The 14,983-nt window shown below is 45.1% G+C and overlaps 2 protein-coding genes across 2 annotated transcripts; one reads left to right on the top strand and one right to left on the bottom strand.

Annotated features, from left to right (window-relative positions):
* Positions 1–2,462: 2,462 nt before the first annotated feature.
* CCR75_002770 (uncharacterized protein) lies at positions 2,463–4,683 on the top strand (the record flags this gene model as incomplete). The annotated part of the gene is made up of 4 exons (XM_067960867.1): positions 2,463–2,646; positions 2,712–2,785; positions 2,830–3,036; positions 3,104–4,683. 4 exons carry the CDS (start codon positions 2,463–2,465, stop codon positions 4,523–4,525), a joined length of 1,887 nt encoding a protein of 628 aa, XP_067822134.1. The 3' UTR covers positions 4,526–4,683.
* An 8,029-nt stretch (positions 4,684–12,712) lies between these two features.
* On the bottom strand, positions 12,713–12,925 carry CCR75_002771 (uncharacterized protein; the record flags this gene model as incomplete). Its single annotated transcript, XM_067960868.1, has 1 exon — positions 12,713–12,925. The coding sequence occupies one exon, from the start codon at positions 12,923–12,925 to the stop codon at positions 12,713–12,715; it is 213 nt and encodes a 70-aa protein (XP_067822133.1).
* Between the last annotated feature and the right edge of the window lie 2,058 nt (positions 12,926–14,983).

Raw genomic sequence — 14,983 nt, 5'->3', positions numbered from 1 at the left:
TTGGGGCTAGGTTCTGTTTATTCTCACCTCCTAGAGGTTCAACAGATCCTAGGTCTTCCCGAGTAGGGCGCCCCGCACCTACTGGGTATCGACGTTTTCCCGCACCGTACCAGATCTCTGGTATAGGTCGGAGTTGGAGCTATTTCGAGCTTTACGCGAATTTCGAAGAGGGCAGGCAGGGCGTACGTAAATACGTAAATGTTTCGTGCTTCCGCACATATAACATCTACGGATAGTCTTATGCTGTTTCACAGCTTGAAGAGCCTCTTCTCCTTCCTCAACGAGGCTAAGATCCATAGGTTCCACATTATTAGATGGAACACATGTGCTCGAAGAGCTTGTTCGGTAAACAGGCGTGCTAACGCGAGCAGACTTAAAGTCAAACTCGGCGCGTAGCGCTATAGCAACTCCCACTTCGAACGTAGCCGGATGAGATCGGAACAATTCCGTCCGGGCAATGCCCTCATTGAGACCTCCCATAAAGATGGTCACTACAATTGCTTCTTGCACCGGGTCTTGATGCATAGATGCAATGAGAGCTCTCAACTGCTGGACAAACTCCCCTAGGGTTCTTTTACTCTGTCGAGTCGCTAGGAGCCGTACTCGCATGCGGATAGCCTGATCGGCGGTGCAAATATGCTCGTGATTTGCTATTTCAGCCAATCCAATGAGGGAAACGCGTCGTTTATGGACGTGCTGCACGATAGTGCCCATTACATGGCTCTACCTCCAAGTTTGGAAATGGCCATAGCCACCTTTTGCCGTTCTATTAAGAACAAGGCGGAATCAATGGACATTTCCATCTGCTTAATCCAAAAAGGGAGATTTCTCCCTCTTTTCCCTCAAATGTTTTCACATTTACAGTTAGAGGGCGAGCCCGCGGCTCTGAGTCAGGTACGGAAATGTTTTGGGTTGGCATATCTCCGCTAAATGGTCCTGTACCTGACCGATCAGGGAGGCTTCGTACCGCATGAAGGCTTCAAGCCTTGCATGCAGGACCTCTGGTCCCTGGGAGATAATAAATTCCACGGGCTCAAGCCCGAATAAGGTTTTGAGGTTGTCATAAGCGGTGCGTTGCGCTTCTGACAATTCTAGAACCTCTTCCATTTTCGTGAGAAATTAGTCTTGTAAAGACTCAGGCGTAGATTGGTTACGAGTGCTACCAGGTGTAGCGGAGCTACCTCGCTCCTAAAGTCAGAGGAAGACTTTCAGACTCAGAGAGTCACTTAGTTATATTGATCTGATGGGCTTAACAACTCAGGGAGTCGTACAAGCTATCAAAGCTTAAGGAATTCTAGTTCAAGGGACTCAGGGGTTCGTAGAACAAAGTGGCAACTAGTGCCCAAGAGGATATACCTTAGAAAGGCTTCTACCTTTTATAGATCAATGCGCAAGCCTTAGGAAGGCAAATAACGCTTAAATATCAAAAGGGGAACTAAACTTTATTTAATTATCTAATTCTAAAAAACTTACCCTAGCTAATTAAAATAATAGGTTTTGGCCACCAGATTTATATCTGGCGGCGATCACATTTATTACCCCTAATAAATGGGATTCAAGTAACTAACTATTTTAATATTAGATAAAAGGGTATTTTACCCATAAAGTAAATGTACCACAACAACGGTTATCCAACCGATGTGTGCCATTACAGTAAATGTACCACACCAACGGTCCTCCAACCAATGTGTGCCCCACTACAATCCTCTTTAGTACACAAAGTGTACTTAACGGGGATTGTGTAACATTAGGGAAACTTTAGCCAGTTACAACAATCATGTTTAGTGGCTCCTTTTGGGATAATTTATAAAGGATTTTTTTGCTTTAGGGTGTAGCCGTAACACATTCAGTAAAATTGTCATTACTTTAAAAGCTCAAGGTACTAGACCCGCATTTACATTATACATTTAGGCGATGCCTACATGGATTGAAGACACCATCTCGTCTAGTGTGTGGGTTGTAGTGCATATAAAATCAAATGCAAATTAAAACTGTTTACGTCTACTTATAAAGGTAAACACATGTATCATTCTAGGCTACGGAACAATCGGTTCTATGTTTCGGGAAGGTGTAAGACAAGATCTACGTAATTTATATTCGCTAATAAGTAAATTTTAAGCTTTGAATAGTAAAGAAAATTCAGGACATCATTATTTGAAAGAAATGTTAAACGTAAGGTGAAATATTCGAAATAAGGTATGTAATACAAGTCAATTTCGTATTTTACTACCAATAAGGAATTCGTACGTAATATTGAAACAAATAAAAATACTTTGAGATTTTGAGCTGTTTGCAGAGAAAATCTCGAAATCCCCAAGTATATGTTTTTGCAATGAAAAAGTTTGAATGTGCCCGCAAACAGCTCAAAATCCCCAAGTATTTGTAATCTGTTTCGATGACAGGTACGAAATACCTTGTTGGAATTTAAAAACGGAAATTTGTATGCGAAAAAGGTCGTGTAAATGAATTTCGCTGACAACATAGGATCAAAGGCGCGGGTGATCGTCCACCTCGACCTAGATTGCTTTTACGCCCAGGTTGAACAGCGCCGCCTAAACATTGCAGATGGGCAGCCTGTTGCAGTTCAGCAATGGGGTTATCTGCTAGCTGTCAACTATGAGGCGCGCAAATTCGGCGTGGCGAGAGGTTCGACTTTGCATGAAAACTGTCATTGGTTGAGCTAGTGTTAACTGGACCTATGCTGAGCTTAGGGGATCTCGTGGATGGTGCGAAGAAGAAATGCCCAAAAATTCACTTGGTTTTTAACAATTGTGTGAAGCGCAAAGTGCGCAAAGTTTAGCGGAATTATTAAGCTGGTATTTGATGCAGCCACATGTAGACACATTAGGCGAAAATCGGAACCCGGGGCAAACTTTTGATCGGACATATCAGAAAGCCATTTTGCGAAGATACCGAGTTGCAAGTCGTGAAATTTTTACTATTCTTGGCTCCATGTTATCTCTTATCGAGAAGGCGAGCATCGATGAAGCATTCATGGACGTCACCGAGATGGCCCATAAGAGACTCGAACAGAATGTACAGCAAAAAAATGCTATATGTATCCACTTTTATAACTCACCTCTAAGTTTGTTTGCCAGTGCAGGTGGTATTTTCTTCAGATTTTTGCCAGGACCCTACTAACAACGACACGAAAGTATTTGGCATTGATTTAGCAGGCAAAAATTCATTAGCATTCCCTTTAACGGATAATGAACGTCTGTTATGCGTTGGTGCTGTGATTGCACGAGAAGTCCGAGATGCAATATATCAAAAGCTTGGTTATACTTGCTCAACGGGCATAGCTAACAACAAGCTTCTTGCAAAGCTGGCTTCCCCACTGAACAAGCCTAATGGCCAGGTTTTGGTTGCTCCTCGCTTTGTCTCGGAACTTATGAAGAGTTTGCCGATGCGGAAAATCCGAGGGCTTGGCGGCAAACTTGGCAAACAACTTGAGGGTATATACGTGAGCCTTTGTCCAGGAGAGGTTGATGTAGTAAGCCATAGAAGAATTTCAGCTGATGAAACAGCTAAAAAGTTAACAGCAAATGCTTTTCTTCAGCGCTGTGGACTGACAGAGCTGACAAAACATGTGGGAAAAAAATTAGCTACGCATGTTCACCGAATCTGTCAAGGGGATGACGGTGATGAGCCGGTGCAGGAGAAAAAAGTTTATGTGAAAACATTAGGCTGTGTAAAGCAATTCGACCAACGATCTGGATCCGCTTTAACGCGTGTTGAGCAGCTCCAGTATTGGGTGCATTTGCTGTGTGAGGAGATTATCATACGTTGTGAGGACGAGAGAATTGAAAATAAGCGCTTCCCATCGCAACTGACCATACAGTTCTTGTGCGCGAAGCTTGGAGAGAAGCCCCGCGTGCTCAAGCTGGGCATCGCTCAGGACACAAATGTGGAGGACTTGTACAAATCAGCAATGAATGTTACGCGGTTTCACTTAGACAGCTTGTTCCCGCTTGCTGCAATAAGCATGAACGCGAAAACTTTTCATGAACTGGAATCAGTTGATGTCGTTACTATTTCAAACTTCTTTTCGCAGAAAGAAGAAGTTGGAGCTTCGGTTAATTTGGCTGCGCAGCTGATAGAAAAGGACGCCAAGCAAGATGCTCCGAAACGAAATTCGAATGAAATTTCACTTCAAAAGCGTAGCAGACAGAAGATATCGGAGTTCTTTCTAGCATCAAGCAGTCGCTGTGGTCACATAAAAAACAGATCCACAAAGGCGGATATTGATACTGATTCCGAGAATTCTGCAATTTCGCTTGTAAATAATGTCAATACGAAGAATGTGGACGCAATTTCAACCCAAGCAAAAGTTGCTTTAACATCGACTCATTATTGCGAGGAGTGCAGGCAAGATATATTGGAGCCTCGATTCGAGCACGAGGACTTTCATTTTGCACTAAAACTTAGTCAAACGCAGCACACTGATGTCATGGCAAATGCTGTCGCAACGGATAAGAAGAAGAAGAAAGGTCCACTGGATTCTTTCGTTATAAGTCAAAAGTAATACTTTGGCATTACAAATTCGGAATTCCACTCGGAGTGGTCATAATGTACATAAAAATCGACTTTTGGTATCTTCTTTTAACGGTCGACCTCCTTATGTAACGGGGTGTATCGTTACATGAAATTGACACTCAAAGGTTGGTAATTAATAAATTATCTAAAAGGTAGCTAATATTTGGAGAGTATTACTTTACATGGTAATATTCTAAAAAACTTATCCATTGGTAAATCTAGACCATTGTATCTACTTTGTCCCCGTTCAAGTCAGCGCTGGACGCGCGCAAAGAGAAAGACAGATAAGACTTTTAGTACAGGTTTTGTATTAGTTTATAATTAAGTTACTATTAAGTACATAGACAAGAAGAACTTAATTATATTAATACAGTTTAAAATAACCCTCTTTATAGCAAGTGATTTTAAGAGAAGATTTCCTCTGCACGTACTAGTGTACGTGAAGTGACGTGAGTCACCACTTGCACTGAGGCAGTGCGAAGTGGACTTGTACTGAAGCAGTACAAGTCGGCAGTGCCCTGTTACACCTGGTAGCACTTTGTAGTCCCTCCAAGGACCACAGTTCCAATCATCTAACAAGGACATGTTAGATGATAATGGAAATACGCATCACGTTTCGCGTGATAGCTACTCCTTTCTAAGTTACATAGAAAGGAGTGCGGTCGAACAAATGAGTTTGACCGTAGCGAACGATGCCAGATTGGCCATGCTGTCCGGTTTGGACAGAGATGCCCTCCATTCAGCCATCGCCAAGTTGATGCAACATGAACTTGACGAGGCGATGGAGAAGGTAGCCTTGCTTTATCAGCAAGGCTCTCAGCAGGCAGAACTGTTGGGTACAGACCCCTTTACCTGGGTCGACGCACACGCGTCGTCCGAAAACCTTAAAGATTGACATCTCTAAGTATAGGGGTAATGACCTAGTACTACTCTACGGTAAACTTACCTAAGCGTGTAGTGACTAATATGGGTGGCCATAAACAACTACCCAAGTTAGTTGGGCCATTCCGTGTACTACATCGCTGAGGCAATGCGTACACAATAGAATTGCCAAGTAGAATGCGAACGCATCCTACAATTTACGTTGGTCGGCCCCGCCCGTACCATCAGTACGCGGTTTCTTCCGAGGACGGATCCGACCACCCTTTTCAAGAATCCTAAAAGATTCTTGTGGTCACGAACCAGATTCTCATGCTGAATCTGGAGATTCTCATGTCGGGTCCGAAGATCCTTTAAACTGCGATAAGCTGACGACAGCTCATCACGAAGAGCGTGACAATTCCGTTCGTACTCCAACATGGAGTACGCACTTTTTGAACGGTCTTCCAACCATTCGATATGATGAGCCTGCATTGTCTGCTCTAACGAGCGCTTACCGCGCTCGGATCCAGTCCTTCCTCCAAATCATGGGGGAAGCGATCGAGTTTGCCGATCTTCGACTCTAGATCCGACACATAGGTTGGATCTAATTTTTCCTCCTCCGCCACAACCATTGGTGGATTTCAACGGTGGTCAACGTTTCCTTGTGGAACGTATCCAAAACCATTGGGATGTGAAGGGGCAGCGCACGAGTTATCTTGTTCGCTGGCGCGGTTATTCACCTTCACATGACAGCTGGGAGCCTCGTTCCTAGCTGATTGTTGACGTTGAGGGCCCCGTCCGTCAGTATGACGAGACCCATCCGATGGATCAGAAGGTCCATCGGAAAACACGCGCTTCTGGCGTGTGTAAACTGGTTGCAAAATGTCAATCGCATTGCGCATCTCAATAGAGATGCAAGCCCTTCCCCAGGGCGAAGAAAGGGAAGAGAAATCCCCTTTTACTCGCTTTGTGTTGTCAACACAACACGGGCAGAGATCACCTCACGTGAGGCATGGAAATCCTGCCTCACGTGATAACCGATGCATTTTATAACTTACACCGGTTGAAGTTCATTTCTCAAACTTAACGCAAATCGCGTTAACTCTTTGAAGCCAGGCTTCGCGTCCAATGTCTTTGACTTGCGAAAAAACGCGCTCCAGGCTTGCATAAGCGAGACTTTATCTCGCTTATTGTTGCCACTATACCATCGATGCGTGAAAAAGCATCGAGATGAAAATCCTCCTCAGCGCGAAAGTTTCATCGCGCTGGGCTCAAGGCCAGTATGTAGCTTTGCGCAATAAATAAGGGATATTTATTGTGAAGAGTAGTCTCTCCAGACAAGCTATTAATAAGCTGCTCGGGCAAAAGCCACGGCTTCATCTCAGGGGCAAGACGAGACATTTTAGTGTCTACGATCCTCTGAGTGGTACCCACTGAAGCAGGGGTACCACAAGAATTTTTATTACGATGGCTTATGCCATCGTCATCACCACGCACAGAAATATGTGCGGGTGACGGCTCAGGAGACTGTGCTGGCGATGAGGAATCATCCCCATCGTCGGAACCGAATATGCTGTAGCGAATGCTACCAGCACGTCTACTCGAATGAGCTCCCTCATTTGAAGGCTCATAGGCAGCCGGCCTGACGATGATCAGGCGACTGTTCTGTTCTCACCAAGTCGGCAATTTCGTCCGACTCGCATTCGTAGTCGACCTCCAAAGAGGGGTCGCGTTCACGTGGTGTATCACCACGTGCATTCGCAACATTTCGAGTTGTGGGAGAAGATGACACTACGGCAGACGGAACGTTTGCCGCAAGAGACAATAATGCGTCGCCCGCGGCTGCATGAACCGCAGCCGAAGGCGCCGCACTATTCGCATACCGCATGGACTTGTTAACCATGCGTTAAGAATCAAAATTGATGAATCTGACCAATCTACATCGTTTTTAACAAAGTGGTATTATAGTGACCACTCTACCCAATGACAGTCAGAGAGATTGTCGTTTAAGGGAGTGGTGATGTAACGGGGTGTATTGTTAGATGAAATCAACACTTAAAGGCTGTAGATTAATATATTATATAAAAGGTAGATAATATTTGGAGAACATTACTTTACATGGTAATATTCTAAAGGCTTATCCATTGGTAAGTCTAGACCATTATATCTACTTTCTCCGCGGTCCAGTCAGCGCTGGACGCGCGCAAAGAGAAAGACAGATAAGACTTTTAGTACAGGTTTTGCATTAGTTTATAATTAAGTTAGGATTAAGTAGATAGACAAGAAGAACTTCATTATATTCGATACAGTTTTAAATTAACCCTCTTTTAAGCAAGTGATTTAGGGAGAAGACTTCATATGCACGTACTATTGTACATGAAGTGATGTGAGGCACCACTCGCACTTAGGCGGTGCGAAGTGGACTTGTACTGAAGCAGTACAAGTCGGCAGTGCCCCGTTACAACACTCCTCCCTGTCTGTATTGAATAAAAACGTCATATAAAATTTTTCACTGTATGGGCGCCCGCAATTAATTGGCAAGTCATAAAAAGAGCGAAATGAAAGAGCAGCAAACCGAGGTTTGCTGCTCTTTCATTTCGCTCTTTTTGAGCAGCGAGGAAGAAGTTGAGCTGGAAATAGGCGATAAGGGCATGCATGTTAGTTAGTCTTTGGAGGCTAAGCTAAGGATGAAATTTTTTTACTTAAGCAAAATAAATTTATTTTTAACCTCCAAAGACTAACTAACATGCATGCCCTTGTCGCTTATTTCAAAAAAAATGCAGAAGTGCATGCTTACCCTTTAAACAGGCGAACCTTAGTGCTATTTTTGTACCCACCATGAGCCACAATTACTTTTGTTTTTTGTTGAAAAAGCATCTTCCTATTTAACATGAGAGTACGCATATGTTGCGAAGTCTTTTTGCAGACCTTCCGAGCTACTAAAGCTGGAAAGGCCTGCATAAAAGTTTCTCAATATATATTCTAGTTATCAACAAGTTGCTACCATTGCGCTACTCTCATAAATACAGGGTGTGGCTAAATCGCTTCTCAATTGTAATTTAGCGGGGGTTTTCAAGGTCCGAAAGGGATCAAAATCGACTCGAAAGGAATATTTGTCAATTTTGCGCTATAGCGCAAAAAAGAAACTGTTTATTTTTTAAGTGTATTTTTATTTGTGTATATATTGTATACAAGTCGGTGTTTTGCTAAATCGCAAGGTTTTAATGAGTATTTTGTTTATAAAGTAGTTAATATTAGCTCAAGTAGCTTGCATCGAAGATCTCTCGTGCAAGCGCTGTGCAACTCCGTCACACTTGATTGTGCTTTATTGTCTTCCACGACCTTCGCGACTCGGACAAATCGAGACTGTGAGCTCACGGTCAACTTACCTTCGGGTTAACCCGGAACATTGAGGCAGAAGACAGAGAGATGGTAGCATGTTGTCCTCATCTAAGTAGGACCAAGGGAAGGACTGCGTCCTTTGAACAGCATCTCAGAGGCTGATGGATACTGTCATATGTAACATGCAGGGCGTTCCATAGCAATTTGTTGGATGCATTCTTCGATTACAACGGTGCCCTCGTGGTGGAGATTCACAGCAATGTGTACGCTCCAATTGCTTTACCGATGCATGATCAAGGCGAAAATTTCAAGCCACGTTGGTCGTTCATCTACCGTGGACATTGACTTGACTTCATCTGTAGATCAAATGTGTGACGGGCTAAAGTTGCCCTAATGTTACACAGTCCCAGTTAAGTACACTTGGTGTGCTTAAGGGGATGGTCAATTACTAAATAATAGTAATTAGACCCAGCACTCGGTTGTGGTTCACATGTGGGACCTAACCATGTGTATGTGATGCACATGCGTGCATTCACATTAGGAGGGATGACGCCCAGCGTCATCCGTGATGACGGCTAGCATCATCCGTGATGACGGCTAGCATCATCCGTTACGCGAGGTATCTAGAAAAATACGCTCGCAATGCATATTAAGTGTTATCTGTAGAGATGACATTTTAATTGGTAAAAATAGGTATTTACTTTTTAGTTAGATTAATATAATCAGTCTGAAAACCACTTTCTACTTGGCAAGTGCGCACGAGGAGCCGGATTACCGCTCCCGTGACGACATTTAACCAGAGTACTGAGTGTGTTGAGTGAGGTCGCTAACGCGCCCACCACAACTACCTCACTGCACGCAAGAGAAGCAGGTTAAACCGCTTCCTCGCTGTGCTAGGGTGTGTGTCCAAGTAGAGCGTGGCCGCATTACGACGTGCCCGCCTACACTTGGTAGCACTTGAAATCCTCCACACGACCCGCATCTCTGCGTGTGTACGTGAAACTGAGCGACAGATACGGAACTCTGACAAAAGTGTTAGATCAAATATTTTTCCATCGATCTAGTCCTACTGTCTACGGTAAACCTATAAAAACATTTGGTGACGAATGTGGGCTGTAATAAATTACCGCCCAAGCATATCGGCACGCTTCGTGTACTGCACCGCCAATACATGCGCACACAATGAGCTGCCTCGTAGGATGCGTACGCATCCAACGAGGTAGTACGAGGCTTCTTCCGATACCGGATCACCCCGGACGGTCTGAGGCGTCTGCCAATGCCCGATGGTCCCGAGCTGAAACATGATAGTTTCAGGACAGAGTCTGGTTCTCACGAACCAGACGATCCACTACATCCTTCAAGGATGAGATCTTTTGACGAGCTGTCACCAGCTTGTTTTGAAAGAACTGATGCGTCATTTCGTTCGCCAGTTGGCAGTCGCAACTTGCGCACAATTTTTCAACTGGTCCCTGGAAACATTATAGACCGCCACCGCTAACTTGCGGCGACGGGATCACTAGTGATCAATGTCCTCCCTTAAATAATGAGGGGTGTGATTCAAATCACGATTTTGATTCGGGTTGTGTCAAACGAGGCGAACACGATTTTCTCTCTCCCCCTCCACATCCATTGATGGATTCGTGTGGTGAAAAAAGTTTTCTTGTTGAACGCTTCTCGAACCACCGTGAGGTGAAAGGGGTTCGAACGAGTTATCTCTTTCGTTTAGGCCTATGCTTTGCACATTCTGTACAAATACTTCTAAGTCTTGGAACAAAGGAGTGACATCCTTTGCCCGCTAACAAGTGTACCACCGATACCGGAAAAGGCATCGATGAAGCAACATGTTGCTCAGGATAACTGCCCCAAAGCCTGGCTAGTGCTTGTTCACCAAGTCCCTGCACCGAGTGCTCTACCACCTCCCGTTGATGTTCGGAGAGGTGAAGGAAATGAGCCCAATCAATATTGAGGTCATCCTCACTGACATGCTCTGAGAAACGGGTCGTGGGAAAAACTATTAGTGCTACAAGTGTAGGCTGGCGCTCTTAAAGCTGCCACGCACTACTTAACACACACGTTCTGAGCACAGTGAGGTGGTTGGTGGGCGACAACAATCCCCGTTAAGTACAATTTGTGTGCTTAAGGGGGTGGTCAATTACTTAAGTGAAGTAATTAGACCCACCACTAGGATGTGGTTCACATTGTGACCCACCCTTATGTACGTGATGCACATGGGTGCATTCACATTAAAAGGGATGATGACTAGCGTTATCCAAGGTACGAGGTATTCAGAATATACGCTTGCAATACACATCAGTGCATAACTACAGAGATGGCATTTATGATTATTTAAAATAGGTTCTAAATTTGAAACGATTAAATATAAATTAGTCTGAAAGCTACTTCCTAGGTCACAGGTGCGCAGGTGGAGCCGGATTACCGCTCCCGTGACATCACTTAAGCTAAGGCTTCTAGTTCGCTGGGTGAGGTCGCTTGTATCATAGGGCAACTTTAGCTTATTACAAAGTGTACTTAATGGGTTGCGTAACATAAGGGCAACTCTAGCCCGTTACACTGAAGGTGCTTTTATTGTTCTATTTTCTGAGACATGACTGATCAGCTCCGTAGCTGCTTACGGGTTATCTTGTGATAGACTCTAGGCTGATAAGTGCTATTTAACGACTTATGGATCTCTTGTGACGCTTGCGTTGCCTCACAACTCGTCTGATCCCTATGAAGCGACGTTTGCTCGGTTTCGTCGATTGTGCCTTCTACAGGTGGAGACCTGGCTTTAAGATCTGGTATTTTTGCAGAAACGCCCGTTCCGCGGATTTTTCGGTCTTCCCGTTTACGATCGCTGCTAGACTGCATTGTTCGGCTAAGGACCACGAATTTGCCGAAGTGGCGATGAAAGTGATGAGCTCTCAATAACACATATACTCTTGAGTTGTAACAATTTGTGCATTGCTTGCTTGAGATCAGGGTGCACAGACCGGCCCTCCAAACGCCACCATAGTTTATCTTGGTTTCCGTCCCATGTAGCAGGAACCCTTGTGTGACGGAGCTCCCTTTGCTAGTACTGATAGCAGTACAAGTCAACCTACACTGATTACAGTCAAGATGGGGCGCCTCGATTACTTTGCGTACACGACGTGCATCGAAAGGTTCTCAGTAGCTAAGAGGTCTTAGCTACTAAAGGTAATTCTAAGGCTTTAGAATAGGAAAAAGTAAAATTGTATTAATTAATTAAGTTCCTACGTAACGATCTTCTATCTACTACTGACTTTTTTTATATAACTACGAATGACGCCCACTTGCGCACCGCACAATCGTGTCTTGTGACGATTGGCGGGGTTAATTTAAACTTAAATTAACCAATCAATAGAACTGGTGTCTTATTGTGTTAATATTACCAAATTTGGTAATATTGGAGTCAAATTATTAATTAAGATAATTAATTTTGTACTTCTTTATTTATTTCTTCTTATAAGAAATATTATATATATAATTTCTCTTATAGAAACATATTTATGTTACGGGAACCCCGTTACAGCTAGCCCTCCGTACGGTCATCATTTTAATAAATTGAATTGGGGTTCTGAGATCCGGTGTTGATAACGATATCTGGTTTTCTGCGTATGAAGCCACTTTGTCGAGTGGATGGGACGCTTGCTTCTTCAGCTGGTGGCCGCTAGAATAATTGTCTCCTCCTCGTCTTTTGGGTCTGGGAGCTGTTACACTCGGCCCGATTAGATAAAAGCCGAGTAGTGATGTTTTTAGTTTCTGTCGAGTATTGGTGGGGTTGCTCGATTTTCGCCATGATGACTTCGTTGAATGCTCATGATCGACATAGGGTACTCTTTTGCCGTTTAAATCTATTTTCGATGCGCGTGACTGCAGTTGGTTTACACTTCCCACGGACCAATTGCGGTGACTGCGTATGCAATGTCGCGCTAAAGAAAGTTTGATGCCATCCTTAGTGCATCGCTCCTACAATTGCCGTTTGATCTGATGAACTGCGAGCGTAATCTTCATGAGTGTTAGCAAGAGTATTGACGTGATAGTCGTAAGCGAGATGGTCCTCCAAGTTAAGTAAGCCATCCCACGTTTTATACTGGTCGTAAGTTTCTTTAATTGTTTTCTCTGGATTTTCTAGTGTGGCGACTACTGCCGCCTGCACTAAGGTCATTTCCATTCATTTCCCCGTCGCGTGAGTGCTTACTGCTCTCATGCCGAGTTGGATTTCAAGGTCCGCGATGTGTTCTGGTTCTGTAACGGGCTAAAGTTGCCCTAATATTTCACAGTCCGAGTTAAGTACACTTGGTGTACTAAGGGGATGGCCAGTTACTTAAATAAAGTAATTAGACCCAGTTCTCGGGTGTGGTTCACATTTGTGAACAACCCTTGCGTATGTGATGCACATAGGTGCATTCACATTAGGAGGGATGACGCCAAGCGTCATCCGTTACGCGAGGTATCTAGAAGGATACGCTCGCAATACATATTAAGTGTTATCTATAGAGATGACATTTGATTGGTAAAAATAGGTATTTATATTTAATACGATTAAATATAAATCAGTCTGAAAACTACTTCCTACTTGGTAAGTGCGCACGAGGAGCCGGATTACCGCTCTCGTGACGACACTTAACCAGAGTACTTAGTGCGTTCGGTGAGGGCGCTTGCGCGCCCACCATAATAACCTCACTGCACGCAAGAGAAGCAGGTTATACCGCTTTTTCGCTGTGCTAGGGTGTGTGTCTGAGTAGAGCGTGGCCGCATTACGACGTGCCCGCCTACACGTGGTAGTACTTGAAATCCTCCCCACAACCCGCGTCTCTGCGTGTTTACGTGAGGTTGAGCCTCAATATTGATTGGGCTCATTTTCCCCACCTCACCGAACATCATCGGGAGGTGGCAGGGCTTATGGCGTAGGGACTTGGTGAACAAGCCCTAGCCAGGCTCCTGGGTAGTCCTCCTGAGCAACATGTTGCTCAGTTGGAGCAGTTTGAGGCATTCGTCCTCGGACAGCGGAGGGCCGCGTTCGAGGCACAGAGCCATGCTGCGGAGGAGTCCGTCACTAAAACTCAGGATGAGCAGAGGCATGAGCAGGCTCGGAGCGAGGCTCTCAACAGGACTGTTAATATGCTCTCTGCCCGGCCGCATTAGTCGAGGCCCATTCGGATGGACCCGCCCAAGTTCGATGGAACTGCAGCACACACGATTGTCCACTGGTTTTTAGCCGTGGAGCAATGCGTTGTCGCGCAGCTCATCGAGGACAACAGCCGGATGGTGTCGTACGCCATGTCGAATCTGCGCGTAAGGCCTCAGAGTGGGCTTACTCGGCGCTTATGGCGGACAGAAAGGCGTTCCCTACATGGGCGATCTTTAAAGATGAGATTCGCGCCATGTACCAGCCGCCTAAAAACGAAGCGTTGCTTCAGGCGCGCTTCTTTGGAGCGCGACAGGCGAAGGCGATGTCTGTAAGAGTATGTGCAAGAGATGCGCTCGCTGTCGGCGTCCATAATAGGTCCGATTCCGGAGCACATTAAGGTGCCCACGTTTATGAACGGACTACGGCATGGTCCATCGCGACAGGCCCTTTTCAGAAAGGTGCCGTCGACGATGCAAAAGGCAATCCAAATTGCCTTAGTTGAGGAGCAACCCTACAACAGTGCCTCGGCTACAGCTTGGTATAAGCCGTCGGCCGAGAGGAAAGATGCCGCTCCTATAGAGTTAGGCAATGCAGACGTGGTCTGTTATAAATGCGGCAAGCGCGGCTATATGATGGCTCGCTGCTATGCCAGAGTTTCTGCTGGGGCAAAGATGCCCAGCAAGAGGACTACCTACCCAAAGGGTGATGGCAAGAACCAGCGTGCGAGACGCATGAGTTCTACATCGACCACTGAGGGGTCGGGAAATGCAGGAGCGCAGTAGGGGCGGGATGCCCTACTGACGCGGACTCTGAAGCTATCCCTAGTTCAGAGTTGTGGAACAGATATGTAGCATAGTCCCTGAGGTCTCGAAATTTCGGATCTCAACCCTGCTGGTCTATACCGCTCAAGTAAGAGGCTATGACCAGGTGATGACACTCCTAGTGGATTCGGGTGCATCGTAAAATTTTGTGAAATTCGCGGCTCTATGAAAGATACCGGTGATGTTTGAGTCGCTTTGCCAGGATGGCAAGAGAAGAGGCGACCGTTCGTTTAGCACACCCGCGCGCTCGTAAAGTGTAAGGGAATTCAGG

Source organism: Bremia lactucae, linkage group LG2 (genome assembly GCF_004359215.1).
Source record: "Bremia lactucae strain SF5 linkage group LG2, whole genome shotgun sequence".
NCBI classification, from domain to species: domain Eukaryota; phylum Oomycota; class Peronosporomycetes; order Peronosporales; family Peronosporaceae; genus Bremia; species Bremia lactucae.
Note: the sequence above shows the minus strand (reverse complement) of the source record. Positions and strands in the feature narration are given on the sequence as shown.